Raw genomic sequence first — 16,064 nt, 5'->3', positions numbered from 1 at the left:
TTATCTTCCCCCAGGCAGGCCGGGTGCTAGCCACTCACAACAACGCTCACCCTGCGCGGCCATGGCCGCCACCCCAGCCGGCGCCCTGCATTACAGCTCCCTCCCCTCATCACCCCCTCACGCCCTTCCTCTTCCGACCGCTCCATCCCGGCGCTCAGCAGCGCCTCACGCCTGCTGGCTGAGCGGCATCGCCTTTCCGCGGAGGGGCCCGCGGAGCCAGTGGGGCAGAGGCGGGGCGCTAACGGCTGCGGCAGCGAGGGGACGCTGCGGGCGCGGTGACGCCCCGGCTCCGGCAGGCGGCGCTGCGTGGCCGCGGCTACCGCCGCTCTCCGCAGCTCGGCGGGTGCTCGGAGCCGAGGTGGGCCGAAGCGCTTGCGGCGCGGCTTTCCGAGCGCGGAGAAGGGGCCCCGAGCCGGGCCCAGACGACGACGGCGGGCGTGGGAGAGGGGTTCTGGTGGCGCCATGGGGAAGCGGGACAACCGGGTGGTGAGTAACACGGGCAGCCCGGCGGGGAGGCAGCAGCGGGAGTCAGGGCGGCAGGGTGGCCGCTGCTGGGATCCGCCACAGACGCGGGCAGCGCGGGAGGGGAAGCTGTGTGGAGCTGGGCACCGCCTCAGCCCTGGCAGCCGCACCCCGGCGGCGGCCGAGCCGGCCCTGTCCGGCCTGTCCGGCCCGCTGCCGTGCTCCAGGCGCTGCGGGGAGGGCAGAAGGGTTCGGCCGCCGCAGATGGGGGGGAGAGGGGCCCTGTGGCGGCGGGCGGAAGGCACTTGAGGGCCGGCCGGTTACGCAGGGTCGGGGCTGGGGCCCGGCCGGCCTTGGAGCTTCGTACCGCCAGATAACAAAGGCGGCAGTGCCCTGCGGCCCCGCCCGGTCGGAACGGGCGGCTCGGGTGCCGGGGGTCCCGTGTGAGGCGAGCGGCTGTGGGTGCCTTGTTAAATCCGGCTGTGGTCGTGACCGGTGCCCGCCTTGTGAGCTGCTGGTGAAGATGATTGAGATGCTGGCCTGGTCCTTGCAAAAATAAAATGTTCCCAGTGGGAGTTGCAGCATTCTCTGAAGTAGCTCTGGTCCTTACTGAGCCGCATTGCCTTAAACTTGGCGTTCAGCTGTATCTGAGCAACTGGAAATGTGGCTTTATGCAGAGCACTGCTAACGTCGGGAGACAGCAGTTCAGAAGGCCAGAAATGCACTTACACACACCTGATTGCAGAGCCTGATTTTATACTGTCACCAGATTCGTTGCTCCTAGTATTTTTCTTTAAACTTTTTTGTACCAGTTAGCCATTCACCTTATGCTCATGTTTCATGTAGGCATTGTAAATTTACAGTTAATGAGGTTTATGATAAAAAGCATAATACTTCTTATTTTCCCTGTTTCTTTCCTTCTAGTGTGTACTGTGAATTCATGCTCGGATCCATTCAGGGGAAGTCTTTGCTTACCTTGGTGGAATAATATGTAATAGACACGATAGACATACACATTATACAAATGGATAGTTGTGATTGCTTTATTGAGGCACCAAAATGATGGAATCTACTGAGAAAGAGCTGACAGTGTTAGACTGCAAGACCCAGCCAATGCTTGAAAAGTATTGCTCTTGTAATGGATTTGGGTGTCCAGTTATTTATTCTTAATTTTCTTTTCCATAGGGCAGCTGGGATGCACATAGCTATGCCATCAAATTTTTACATTCTTACGTAAGGTTTGTTATGCCATGATGGCTGCTAGTTCAGACAACTTATAGGACCCTTTGGTTCTCTTCTGTGATCATAGAACTTTCTACCTGTCACTTTTTTCCCAGGTCCCTTCTTAAAATATACCATCACTTTAACTATTTGGAGATGGAAAATTAATCTGGGGGATTTTACATCTGCAGGACGCTCTCAAAGTGGTAGTAGTTCGTGTTGCTTGCCCAGAGAATCCAAGCTGATTGAAGGTGGCTTGTGCTTTTCAGGAGCATGAAAGCTATATAAAAAATACCTTGTAATAACTGCTGAGCAAAATGCCAGCAGAAGAAAATGAATGTGCAGACAAGCACTTTCTTTACTGAGAAAGCATTTCTGTGCTCTCTCTGGCTCATGACATGCAGTTTGGCAAAGTATTGTAAATACTTCTAAGAAATGGTTATTGGCAAAATGATTATTCATAAATAAACCTGTTCGAAATTATAAGAATGTGGTTTAAAACATAAATTTCCTGACCATGAAACAGTCATCATGTGCTTGCTGCTGGAAAGTTAAAGCAAGCCACTGAACAGAGGATCCTTCCTAGGTAGTTACCTGGGGTCAGTTTGAGGAAGTAGAAGAACAACATTTGACAGTCATAGCCTCTTCTGCAGGTAGGGAGGTTTGCTGGGAGGCAGGTGGGTGTTCATTTCAGGTAAGCTCAGGTGAAAAAGTAGCTAATTTTTATTTAAGAGCAGCAGGAGACCTTGTTTTTAGGAATAATAGTTACATGAGAAGATAGAGCTTTAGATCTAAGTTCTGAAATGGTAACCAAAAAGAGTTGATGCACTTTACTCTCTAGAGTAAGCCAATTCTTAAATTACATTTCTGTTGTCTAGTCAGTCTAGTACATTGAAATCGCTTTTGTTTAATGAAAAGTGTTCAAATACTGTTTTCCTGCACTGCTAGAGGAATACCTTTTCTACTTGCAGCTGAATTCAAATGAATATTGACTTACTTGTGGATTTGTGATATAATAAAATGTTAGGGTTAATAATGTGAATATGTATCTTTAAGTCCTGTAACTACTTGAGTGTATATATCCAGCCGGCTACAAAAGAAGATTCCAAGCTTAGGTGGTGAGACAAAACTGGTTTAAATTTGAATACCTCAGCTTTACCTGACCATGTTATTTAGTCTGTTTGTATGAATTCAACAAAGCAAAGCCCCAAGAAATGGCAGCATATGTCACCCTTAAGAGTTGCAGAGTCAGCTTGAGTCAAAAAATGGTCCATTTCAAAGAGTCCTTGGGTTGCTCAATGTGGTCCAGCTGATCAAACTCCATGTGGGGAGTGCTGCCCTCTGGCCCATCCCAGACAGAGCCCAGAGACCCTCTTCCAGGGCTAAATGTAGCCAGAAGAGCTGAAGTCACCAGCCTGATCCCAGTCCAGAAACTTGGTGTGGCCGTGGCCACTGCTGCTCCAGTTGAGGGAGCAAGAGGGGAGGGAGGCAGCAGCTGCTGCTTTTGGCACCTGTCACAAATGGTCATTTACTGTGCATGGTGGCTTCTGAATGCTTAATTTATGGACTGATAAAAGGCAGTGTCAGACATATAAGAGCTGTACATGTAGTCGAAGCTTTACCTTCAATCTGCAGAATGTTGTACTCCTTAAAACATTGTCTCAGATTGGGCAACCAAAGTTAGTAATTGTTTTTACTATGTGATTTTACTTTTATTTTCTCATCTCCAAACTACAGACAGTAAGAACAGCGTGTGTTATGCTTTGCAAAAGTAAATTGTGAAGTGTTGGGATGGCGTAGTGACAAAACTTCATGACATAAGGGAGGATATGTATCTCCTTTTTACAAGAGTGAAATATTATTGGCATTAAAAAAAAATGAACTGTTTGCTAGATTAGAGTTTTTCCATAAACTGCTGAGGTGGATTGCGGAATCTAAGATTTAAATTGATTTTTTTATAACCTACTACATTTTAAGAGTGAATATGAATAGGATGTGTGGATTTGAAAGATGGAACACCTCGTAACAGTGGGGTTTTTTCCTTCTTAAAATAGCCCTAAATCACAGAATCTTCATACATGCATAATTGTAGCCAAGCACCACCACTTGCTTGCTTTGGTGTTACAGCAAGAAACTTTATGCAGAATTTGTGGAATCTACTGTCATCAATTTTGAGTAGAACTTTAAAGACATAGGATCAGTTGTCCCAGAGGGTGAGAGCTGAAATTTAAGTATGTTTTCCCAAAAAAAGAATATTTCAGCAATCGGGATACTGTCCTCAGTTTGCAAAAGCATTGCTCAGGGAGGGGAATTACTGAAAGGAACATGGTCTCTTTGTTGAGTGAGTTCTTTCTGCTACACTATAACTCGCATTGAAAGCTCCTGAGTCTTTGCCAGACCAAATCAACTTTGTTTAGTTAAATAGTGTACATTTGCAGAAACAAGCCAGAATTGTTTGTCAGGGAGTGGGGATAAATGTGAAGAACAAAAAGGACAGATTTTGGTATCGCAGCATAGCTGATAAGTTTTATATTTCTTTTTGTTGTTTAATATTAAAGGCGTATATGAATCCCATAGCTATGGCCAGAGCACGAGGTCCTGCCCCAAATTCAGGACCAACAATACAAGACTACTTGAACAGGCCAAGACCAACATGGTAAGTAGCAATACTTTTCTGCCTTTCTGACCTTTGGAGTAGAAGATTTGTTCCCTCTGTCTGAGACGACACTGTACCCACTTCCTCTCTGAATACCCAGATACAGATTTTCAAAGATTCGTTGTCTGGCAAAAGTGTTCTTTTCTAAAAATGAATTCAATCCCCTCTCTTAAAAACAACAGTATATCATTTTAAAATGCATATTTCTCGTTTGTCTTTAAATATTTTGGCAACAGTTTCTCAGAAGAGGAAAACTTTGGTTGCTTTACCTCTGTCACAAATCCGAGTACCTACAGCATGCTGATATATTTAGCTCTTAAACAAAGTAATCTCAAAAAAAAAAAACCAACCCAAAACAAAACATTTTGCTGGTCTATTATTAGAGCACAGTTTATCATACCCAGCAAAGTCATCACTTTGAGATGTTATCAACAACTTGTTTTACATTCTGTCCATTTTCCCTCCTCTCGTAAGACATTAGAGAACAATTTATCTAATTGCAAAGTTAGCTTTAGATCTTTCAGAGGAATTTAGCTACAGTACTTAAGTTATTAGGTTTAAGTTACCGTATGCATAACATCAAAGATGCTTTCATTCTTCTTTCTGTTGAAAGTTCAGCCAAAGCTAAACTTCAAAAAAAACTATGAAAAGTTAGACACTGAAGAAGGTATTTTTAATTGTGAAAATCATGATCTGTCATTTTCTTTTATGTAGGGAAGAAGTGAAAGAGCAACTAGAAAAGAAAAAGAAAGGATCCAGGGCTTTGGCCGAGTTTGAAGAAAAGATGAACGAGGTTGGTAATGTTAATATTAGATTCTTCTTTATATGCTACTTTTTACCCATAATATTTCACTTCACTGAAGCTTTTAATGAGTAAATGTTTTGGTTTATTCATATCAGAAGTTAAGGTTACCATTTAACCAGTAAGAGCTAAGTCTCAATTCAGAGAAACATTATATTAAAATTTTTGAAAATTGCTGCTGAGTAAAGCTTAGACTTTTCATAAATGTAAATATAGTTACACAAATGCATGTGTTTATATTAATAAATTAAACTCCTGTGTTTTCAGGTATGATAAACCAAAGTCTGTTGTGCTAATCTTCACTTGTTTAAGGTCACGCAATCCAAATATATTGAAAAGAGGGAATTTGTTACTGGGAACAGACATCTTTGGCAAGGAATGTACGCATAATGTTAATGTGGGAGAAGGCACAAAGAATGGCCTTCAGGGTACAGATACGTATATAAAGTACTTCTTTCGCACTCATCCTAAACTGATTACATTCCATACTAGTTCCCTGCTATAAACACAGCTGTTCTGATGCTTGTGTTCAGTACCTGCTGGAGAGCAGTGCGGCATAAGAAAGTTTCACGTATAACTCCTGTTGTAAACATAGGAAGAAATTGGTATACAATGAATTTAACAGTTCCTGTTCCTTCTTGGGTCCTGGTATCTTGAGATGAGGTTCAAGCAGTACTTCTCATCATTGTGAGTTTCTGGTTGAAGTAGATGGTGCCCCTCTGCTACAGGAAGGGCATAGCTCCTGTAGTACTCTTGCTACACCTTTTTGCCTAAGAAGATATACCAGTACTTGGAGGGTCGTGGGGTGCTATTCTGAGAGGATCAGTTGCTCAGCACTCTTGAGTTTTAGCTTGGTGAGTTTGGTTTAGTATTTTATTGTATTCGTTTCCTGTTTTATCTTTGCTTTAATGTGAAGTAATGGAAACTGGCATGAATAGAAGATAACAGCCTTTCAGTATGGCAGAAGGGTGCAAAGGGATGCAGGAAGTGGTGAAATGGCCTTAAAGCTCCTAAGAACAAATCTGTGAATGGTTGAAAAGGTTACAAGTCTCTGAATGAGGTTCTGTCTCCTATTTTACTTACAGACATTGTGCTTTTTTACTTACAACGTAACACTAGCTAAAATAGTTTGAAGAGAGCACCTGCCTGATAAAGTAGAAGCTCTTGTTAGAGACCCCTGGGGTAGCTGTGGGTAGCTGGTATATCAAAGTATGCAATATTGCACAGATGTTACCTTGGGCTGTGAGAAAGCATAACACACAGCACTGTGTCTGGGCCTCAGCAGCACTGTTCAGCAGATTCACAGGATGCTGACTTAGGGATCTGTGTATCATACTGCATTGCACAGGTATAATCTTACTTAATTCCTGCTATTTCTGTCCCTTCAGCACAATATGTGGATTATTGTTGCTTTGCCAATACAATACCAATACAGCTTCATTGTGACAAAAAGGGAGGATCAGAATAAGAGTAAAAAAGGAGGGAGCACATGATGGGTCTGACACAGGAAGCAGGAAAAGCGCAGATTGAAGCCAGCAGGTTTTCAGTCTGGTGGGTGTGGGCTGGATGTTTCAGAGCTCATGAAGAGGGGATTTTAGACAGACCTAGAGATCTTGTGAGGGGTTGAAAAGGAGGAATAAGAGGAGACTTTTGTCCATGCAGTGTGTGCTTGGCCTAACAAAAATAAGAGCCTTTTATGAAGATATGTGTATCATTGTTGACACTGACAGGGCCTAGAATAGACACTAGACATACCCATACATTGAAGAATGGTCTGAAGAATTTGACTTGAATTTTGTTCCAGGTGATTTTAAATCTAATACAAAATAGCAGTTTTTCTGGTAGCATCCCCTGGCTTCCCAAAGTACTCTAGAATGAACACTGTGATACATCGCAGTTGATGACTTTCAAGATAAGTGACAATCTCTTGAGTCCAAAAAACTTAAACATTAAGGTGTGGACTGACATGGTGTTTCAATGAATATCAATATTCTGTAAAATCAAATGCATTATAGCCTTGGTTAACATTATATGTCATTTATTTTCTGTGGCTTTTGTAAAAACTATGATGTCAGGTAGAGGACAGGATTTCAAAAAAGGTCTCTTAAACAAAGCTATTTGGAAATGACACTCATGTTGCTGTTCTGTTTGGTTTTATTTTCAGAACTGGAGAAAAGAACTGGAAAAACACAGGGAGAAATTGCTGGGTGGAAATGAGAGTTCCTCCAAAAAGAAAGAGGTAAGTTATTTTCAGTTTCATACAGTCAGTGCTTGGAAGTGGATTTATCATTGATGCTGCCAATACAGAATTTCATTAATACATTTTAAAAGTCAGCATCAAAGTAGATAAACCTAAATGCACAACAGAGGAATATGATGCCAAAGTAACATTTGTTTTATTCTATTTTTAAGAAAAAGAAAAAGGAAAAGAAGAAATCTAATAGGGTGAGCAAAATTTTCAGTGTTCTAAGCGTTGGGGTTGTTCCTATTTGTCATATAAGTTCTTTTGGAAATATAATTTTGAATTTAGCTGTTAACTGATTTGTATTTGAGGGGGTGGCATACATTTTGTAAGGAGTTTTTTATTTCTGCTTCAAGGGAAGAAAAGAGCATTAAATAGATACTATTGAAAGAAAAATGTTAGAAGTTGCTTTTCACCATTTTATTTAAGAAAATATGTAAGACCAGCTTCTTGGAAGTAAAATTCCATTGATGGCACTATACAAATGAAGAAATTTTAAAGGGAGTGTTTAGATGGACTTTTGACTATTTGCCAGACAAAATGCTGCATCTCACAAGCTTCACTTTTTGTTGTGTTTGGTCAAGTTGTCTTCATCTTCCTCTTCTTCATCAAGCTCTGATTCTTCCAGCAGTTCATCTGATTCAGAAGATGAGGTAAGAACTAACTTATTCTAACATGTTTTGTTCGCAACCCTTATTTAACACAGATTGTGGTAATATGTTTTAGAATATTGTTTGAGGTCTTCATTTGCATAAAACTATTTAATTTTAATGCATTTGGTACATATAATAAAGTTGTGAATTTTAGATATATACCTATTGAAGAATTTCTTCATGAACACAACAAATTCTGCGTGGCTGGCTTGTAAACGGGATCCATTTCTGATTCCAGTTTCCATAGAATTCCCTGAACATTTCCGTAGAATCCCCCATCTGAAAATAAAAATGCAAACATACCATTTTTACTTTTTAGCAAAAATCTTTGTTACAAATAACGAGATTTTTACAGCACACACTCAAATAATCAGCAGAATGTAGAGAACCTGGATTTTTCACCAGTTTCTGTTTTTTCAATACAGAAGAGTTATGAAGGTCCTCCACTAAAAGAAGCAATTGTAGTATACTTTATTCCTCAAGAGAATATGATAACATTTAGCATTCTTTACATTTAATGTAAGTCTTTAGTGAGAATAAATTCAGAGTTGTGTTTTCCTTTTTGTCTACAATATTTGTGGATAGGATAAAAAGCAAGGGAAGAAGAAAAGGAAAAAGAAGTATCGATCCTCACGGAAGTCTTCAGCAAGCTCAGCTTCTGAATCTGAGTCAGACAGCAAGGTACTTACGCAGGTGTGTTACCCTTGGCAAGTTTTCCTGAGCTGTGTTACAAAGACATAAACATTTCTGACTTTTGCATATCAGTATTTTTTTTAATCTTCAAAATTTAAAGCCATGCATTATCGTACCTGGGCTGCACTTGTATCTTCCACATGCAGTGAGGAGTCTAACTCCACTGCCTCAAATGCCTGCCAGAAAGAATTTGATCATTTTAGAAAATGAACATGTTTATTCCAGCAATTTTAGCTGTTTTTTCTAAATTCAGACATGCATCTTGTGTGCTACTCAAATACTTAGTTTTAATACTACATTTAATACTACATTAACGGTTAAAAAAAAAAAATCGAGTGTTCTGTGAAATTCTGGTGAATATACTGTTTAATTGAACACTGTCTGTGAAAACATACAGGTGTTGCAGGATATCAGTGGTCAGAATATTGTCTTTCTAAATACCTGTGGACCAAGTAGTTTACTGTCAGAGAACTGAGTCTTTCCTAAATGCATATTAAATTGAGGGTGTCTTTCTCCTTTTCTGAAAGTAGAGCAATGTAGATACACAGACATAGTGAATAAACAAAACAGTGGAGAAGATACATGAGGCAATTTGTTCTGTTTTGTTGGCGTTTTACTGTGTTACAGTGGATAGTAATGGTACTTCTTGCCTAAATATTAGTAATACAGCAAGTTGTTAAAATTCTGTGTATACCTAATTCAGTGTGGTATAAATTGTGATGAATCACTCTTTGCATACACCTATGAATTCGTGCTAATGGGAATTTGAAAACTTTTGCTTACATAAAGGGACACAGAAGGACCCTTACTGCTATAACTGAAAGGCTGAAAACTCAGTGGAAATATCTGTTTAACCCCTGCCTAATCAGCAGAGATGGGCATGGATCGAGAATTAAGACTTGGGACTACTATATGTTAGACATGTTATATGTTGTTATAGTAGTGATAGCTGATATCCTTTCTAGAAGCTGTCTGCGTGTACTTACAGGTACTCTGTTACCTGATTCTATACAGACCTTTTCACACTGCTGGTTCAGGAAATAAGCAGCTGCACCAAAATTATGGCTTTTTCATATTTTGGAAGAACAACTTTGAAGAATGACTTTCAATAGGCAGGAAAAGACAGTGGGTCAGACTACTTCTGGGATTTCTGGGATTAAAATAATTTTCTCATGGTTTATGTTTTCCTTTCTATTTAGGACAGCACAAAAAAGAAAAGGTCAAAGGAAGATTATGAAAAAGAGAAGGTATTTTTACTCTTGAAATACTTGTATCAGAACTGCATTTTACATATGTAATGGAGCATGCTCTCTCTCTTTAACATTGAGTGCTTCAAATTAGACCTATGGAAATTTTCTGTCCAAAACTACACAGTCAGAAGGTATTCAGTACCCCCAGTCTGAGGCAGACTTTTAGTTGATTCAGCTCCTGGTTTAGTAATTGTTGTTGGTGGAAATGGCTGGGTCTGTTCTTGTTATGAAGGTAAATGGAAAAAAAGTATATATTCTGCTGTAGTAGATCAGTTGCATTCTAGTATTTTTGGTTTTATCTTGAGCAGTCACATTGAACTAAAAATATGTGTGATGATATTTCAGTGGCATGCCTGGTAGGATACTGGCTTATTGCTGTAAATTAAGGAACATCAAGCAGAGGATATATTTATCAAAATGTAGTCATAATTATAGATACTGTACTTATGGCAGCTTTGAAAAATTGCAGAGAAAAGTGTATTGGCTTGGAGAAATTGCTTTTTTCTGTCTTTTCTCAGAACATGAAAACAGTCTCCTTCCCACCACCTCACCATTTTGTACACACATCCAAGGACTTTCTTCCTTCCATTATGTTTAATGCAGACAATCTTGTTGACCTAAATTTTAGTTATTTCTACCTCGTGTAAATTAACCGTGCTTTTAGAGTCCACCCTCATCTTCCTCTCATCTTCCTTCTTCTTAAGGGCTGGAAAGGCCCTTAAGATCATCTAGTTCCAACCCCCCTGCCACGGTCAGGGATGCCTCTCATAGACCATGTCACCCAAGGCCCTGTCCAACGCAGCCTTGAACACTGTCAGGGATGGAGCATTTACCACTTCTTTGGGCAACTTGTTCTAGCACCTCACCACCCTCACAGTAAAGAACTTCTTCCTTATATCTAACCTGAACTTCCACTGTTGAAGTTTAGATCCGTTTTTCACAGAATTTCAATTTCCCAGGAATGTCTTTTAACTTTGAGTAGCTTCTGTTGAAGACGAAGCGTCTAACATAGCCGCTTAATGTACTGCTACTTTCACACATCTTCTGAAAGCAAAGAGCTTTTTGGGACTAGAGGTCTTCCCCTACCTAAAGATCCCCCATTTGTCAAATGGGCTATAACGTACTTTTCATGAGTACTTTTGGGAAAGGATTGAGGTACCAATAATGGACTAAATAGCACAACTGAGATGTGTGATTTCACCTTGCAGAAAGATGATTAGCAAGAATTTTTTGCAGTTTCTGGCTTTAGAACTTGGAAGAAAACAGCTTCAGTCTTAGGAAAACTTTGCCTGGTCCAGAGCAAGGAGGAGGATGGGAGTTGAAAAGTAGCTCACCAGAGCAATCTCATGGAACTTTGAAAGGCCTGGCTTTACTCACAAGTGCTATTACTTTGTGTAGGAAGGCAAAACTCACCGCAGGAAAAGGAAGAAAGCCGATCGTGGTGATGGACCCTTATCATCAGAATCTTTATCAGAATCAGATCAGACAGAGGAGGTCAGTATGAAACCTCAATTTCAGATATTATAATGCTTTTAGCTTACTGAATTGCATGAGTGAATGAATGATTTAGCTTACGTTTAATATATTGTTGAAATTGTTCTGCTCTGTACATTGGGATATAAGAGTGCAGCGCATTCAAAGTTGTTTGTATTTTTCTCCTTTGTAAAAACTTTTAGTAAGAATTGTTCAGTGGAGCTCCTACCACCTACAGGTCATTCTGAATTCATTTCCTTGAAAATTTCCAACTTTTTTATAAGTACTCAGTGAAATGAGGCTAAGTGATTGGTGTGGTGTCCTTTGCAAGATTGCTCTCTGATGTTAGTGAATACATTGACAGATTTCAAGATTGCTAAAATTCTACCTTTGTATCTCTGTTTTTTCTTATTCTGTGTATAAAAAGCACAGCGTGTTTCCAAATTGGGTGTTTATAGGATAATGCATATTCTAGAATATAATAGAAATAACCAGTGTTTCTTCATGCATTATTGTTCAGTCTGTTCTACCACTGTTGTATCATCATTCATTTATATGCAACAAAAGCTCAAACTTCTGTGTAAAGTAGCATTGCCAAAGCTCTTCTCCCATTATATTGGATTTTTTTTTCTAGGTGCAAGTGAAAAAAAAGAAAACCAATGAGGATAAAGATAAAACAGCAAGTATCCTTCTTACTCTAGTTTTATGATATAAATATTCTGTACCTGGTTAATTTCCATTTCACATTTTTCAATAATGCAGATATTTTATAGCAAAAGTCTACTGTCACATGAATCTAAATTAACAATTTCTCTACTTATGTGCTGAAGTCACTTTTTCAATTGTAAAATTAAAGGTAGAAGGTAGCACAACTAAAGGTGGCACATCAGTGCTGTTCCTCTGTTAGTGTTGGGTATAATTCTTCCTTGGTAAGCCCCTGAACCAGACCATGAAAAGGGCTTTAGGACATAATCATTGCAACATCTACATTAGTATAGTTCTTCTGCCAACCAGATAAAAAGCTGTCAGCAACCTGTTACTTTTCTCAATTTTGTTGATTTGGTGAAAGCGAGAGGAAGGTTTAGTGGTGATTTATATAGAACTCAGATTCATCACATATACCTGAAGCTCCTCAATTAGGAGTATAGTGATTTTGAGATCCTAAATGCCCACTCAAGAAGTCTGTATGTCTTTCTCTCTCCCCTGTCAGCAGCAATGTTCCTAATTAGACATCTCAGTTGTCTAGATGAGTTGGGCGAAGGGAAGGTTTACATTAGTCATCTGAAAAATATGGATAGGAGTATCAGCAATAAAACACATTTTCCATGGAACTTGTTTGTTTTTTCACAATCCTGTAAGCTGTTTGCCATAAAATTTTTAGTGATTGATTTTGATATTTTACATAGAATTGTGTGTGTAATAGGTATAAAACAAAGCTTTTATATGAGGATTGTTTTGTTTACATAATATCACACCTACTCAACAATTCCAGTTGAAATTCTGCTTGCAAAAAGACAGGATTGTGTCTCTCAGTGTCTGTATTACACTGATCAGGATAATAACCTCAGTACTGAATCCAGTAGGGTTAATTGAGTGTATTCATATTTATAATTGAGATCATAACTGTTTTAGAATTATAGAATAGTTAGGATTGGAAAAGACGTTAAGATCATCTAGCTCCAACCCCCCTGCCATGGGCAGGGACACCTCACACTAAACCATGTCACCCAAGACTCCGTCCAGCCTGACTTTGAACACTTCCAGGGATGAAGCATTTGCAACATCCTTGGGCAACCTGTTCCAGTTCAACTTTATTTTAAACAAGCTGCAAGCTCTGGAGAGTCTAGTCAAGTGTAGTTAACAGTTTAATTTTGCACAGTAAATATAAGCGCTTACTTTAAATTCTGTAAACGTTGTAGTTATTCCCACATGCATAACATGTAACTGCTTGTCAAAGCACTTCCTTATTACTTTGTCAGAAATCTATAAAGCACTGTAAAACATTTTAAAGATTAAGAAATATAACGGTGACAGTGATGAAAGGTGTGAAACAGTCAGACCATGATGGAGGTAAACTGAAGACTGTTCATATTAGTGATGATTAGTGGGTAAAATCTGAATTTTCTTTCTGTGATTTCTCAGTAGGTTTTTATAGAAATATCTTTTGAAATGTCTTTTTACAAAGATATTCTTTCTGTGTTCTCATTTTGCATTAACAGAATTAATAGATGGCAATAGTATCATACAGTAACTTCCATTTAATTTTACTATTTTTTTAGGATAAAACAAGAAAGAGAAAGAAGCACAAGAAACATGGTAAGAAGAAGAAAAAGAAGATTGCTGGTTCAAATTCAGATTCAGAATAATATTTAAAAAAAACAAGACTATCGACAGAAGTGCAATGACAAAAGGAAACAAACTGTGAAATGACAGCAAACTTTACCAAACTGCATGAGTTTTCCTGTGTTTTAGAAATACTCCCAATCTTTCAGTAGCCAGCCAGGTGCAGCTGTGCTGGGAAAGACGATTGTTATTGCCTGCTGCTTAATACATGAGGTACAACTTTTATAAAATTCCAGTAAGCAGTGTTAGATGTTTGAAACAATGTGAGATGGTAGTCCAGCTGAGGTGTAAAATATTGGAAAAGAAGAGTTAAACTTTTTAGATAGTAAAAGTAGTCTTTTAAACATTAGTAATAGTCTTTATTTGTAAATCAGGACAAATAAAATCCCGAGTTCATCCTGCAGGTTAATATCATACATAAATTGTTAGAAGCTGGTGTCTGCTAATGGCATTTACAAAATGGGAAGTTAATTATGACATTTAAAATGCTATCTTTGTAGAAATGTTTATCTGCCCCATTACTGTCTTCATGCTTACAAGAAAGGGAATGCTACCATTCTGGCTAACCGATTAGGGTGCCTTTGATCCTTGCAAATCTCTGCTATTTTTAATCCATGCTGCATCTCTGATTCTAGGGAAGCCAGAACTGTTGTTGGCAGACTTCCTCTGAATAAGTAATTCTGGGCTTCTAAGCATGTGCTTCTGCATTAAGCAAGAGCAGTGGCATTTTGCAGTTTAACTGACATTCAAAACCTGAAGATTTTACCTCTGCTCCTTTGAAATAGCGATAGATCTTTGCTAGTAAATATGCATATTTCATTTAATGTCATATTGGTTTAGTTGAACACATCTGGCAAGCACTGGTAGCTTTCTTTGCATTACCTTTTAGAATTGTTTTGCATGATTTGTACCATTTTGAAGTTAATGAAATGCCGGTATTTGTTTGTTGTAACCAGTTCTATGAATTATGTTCCACATACAGAGTTTCATGTATGTATTTAGTTACTGTTATAGTTAAGTTCATTGCTGTGTTTACGTGCACACTTGCTGAAGATATTTAGCATGTAAAAAGCAGGGTTTTGATACCTTAACAGCTTCATATTGAAGCTGATTTTACTCTAAGCAAGTTCAGTGGCAGACCTGTTGCGTGATGTGTCTTGTTAGATAAAACAAACTACTGCCAGAATCTCATTAAATATACTGTTTAAACAGTTTGTATTTATATTTTTGTACTTGAGGGCTACAGAACGTTGACCTAAATCATAAATCTGTTTAAATCAGTTGCTTTAGAAGTAAAAAAAAAAAAAAAAACAAAACCTTTTATAAATTAAATGTGCACACAAGAAAACACACCCATTCGATTTTAGTTTTTACATTAACTTCTCATTATATCCTCCACTGACATAGCCATTGCTGGGCCTACTGTTGGCCTTTTAACTGCTGCCAATCCATCCTGTGTGGTCAACTGTAGGTTGTACTCTTGATGCACCCCTTTTTCATTACACAGGTGCTAACTTAAAACTAACCTCTGTGGCATACAGATGTTTCAAATATTGTATTGCCAAGAATTTCATGACCTTTAAGACCTTGATTATATTATTAGTCTGCAACCCGTAACTAAAAACTAGGGGAGAAAGATGATTTTTGTATTGCCATTCTACAGAGAAATTTACTTAAGTTCTTGGGGAAAATACAGCCATTGAGTTGCAGCAGTGTCCTTCTAAACCATAGTAAGAATATTTTGATCAACTGTTTTATACTGTTGAGCTTGATATTACTGATTCTAGACATCATTTTGTCAGTGAGGTTAAAATAAAGGCAAGATGCAGTGAACAGTAGGGGTTTGGTTTTGGATTTGTGGTTGGTTTTGTGGGTTTGTTTTCTTTTTAAGTTGTGGTGTTGCAGTTTTGGTAGAAGAACCTGTAATGAACTATAGCATAAATGCTCTGTCCTGTGAGATACCTCATTTGACTTTTACTCAGCTACCTGCAACAGAAAGAAATAAAAATCGAAAATGAGCCCCAGGCTTCCAAATACAGAAGCTGGTATGTCATTTGAATTGTATGGATATTAACTACTTGTTCTGGTCAGCTGTGGGTTGAAATGCTGCTCTTGTGCTTTGGAAGTGGTGTGGCTGCCTAAGGGGCTTAAGCGTTTTGTCTGTTCACAACAAAGCTGCTTTAATACCAGAGGTGAAATGGTTGGTTTTCAATGTATCAACAAACGTGATTCCTCTTGTATCCTTCCTGAAGGAAGAGTAGAGGCTGGT

At 39.1% G+C, this 16,064-nt stretch overlaps 1 protein-coding gene across 2 annotated transcripts; it reads left to right on the top strand.

The window, feature by feature from the left end:
• Window positions 1–333: 333 nt before the first annotated feature.
• On the top strand, window positions 334–15,006 carry FAM133B (family with sequence similarity 133 member B). Of its 2 annotated transcripts, XM_061468493.1 has the most exons (11): window positions 335–486; window positions 4,242–4,339; window positions 5,054–5,132; window positions 7,306–7,380; window positions 7,554–7,586; window positions 7,968–8,036; window positions 8,622–8,717; window positions 9,929–9,976; window positions 11,378–11,473; window positions 12,087–12,131; window positions 13,732–15,006. In XM_061468493.1, the coding sequence occupies exons 1-11, from the start codon at window positions 463–465 to the stop codon at window positions 13,816–13,818; spliced, it is 750 nt and encodes a 249-aa protein (XP_061324477.1). In that variant the 5' UTR covers window positions 335–462; the 3' UTR covers window positions 13,819–15,006. The 2 variants fall into 2 exon arrangements, with proteins under 2 accessions (XP_061324478.1, XP_061324477.1); XM_061468494.1 differs by lacking the exon at window positions 12,087–12,131 and having other exon boundaries at window positions 334–486.
• Window positions 15,007–16,064: the final 1,058 nt, after the last annotated feature.

The sequence above is a fragment of the Pezoporus flaviventris genome, unplaced genomic scaffold, assembly GCF_033815535.1.
Source record: "Pezoporus flaviventris isolate CSIRO_AGI_PZ_B2104156 unplaced genomic scaffold, CSIRO_AGI_Pfla_v1 ptg000047l, whole genome shotgun sequence".
Lineage (NCBI taxonomy): Eukaryota > Metazoa > Chordata > Aves > Psittaciformes > Psittacidae > Pezoporus > Pezoporus flaviventris.
Note: the sequence above shows the minus strand (reverse complement) of the source record. Positions and strands in the feature narration are given on the sequence as shown.

Bases quoted from the DNA above. Each gene is read 5' to 3' on its own strand.
- FAM133B (XM_061468493.1), top strand. From the start codon at position 463: ATGGGGAAGCGGGACAACCGGGTG. The intron at 487-4,241 runs GTGAGTAACACG...TTAATATTAAAG, and splicing joins GGAAGCGGGACAACCGGGTG to GCGTATATGAATCCCATAGC. The intron at 4,340-5,053 runs GTAAGTAGCAAT...TCTTTTATGTAG, and splicing joins AACAGGCCAAGACCAACATG to GGAAGAAGTGAAAGAGCAAC.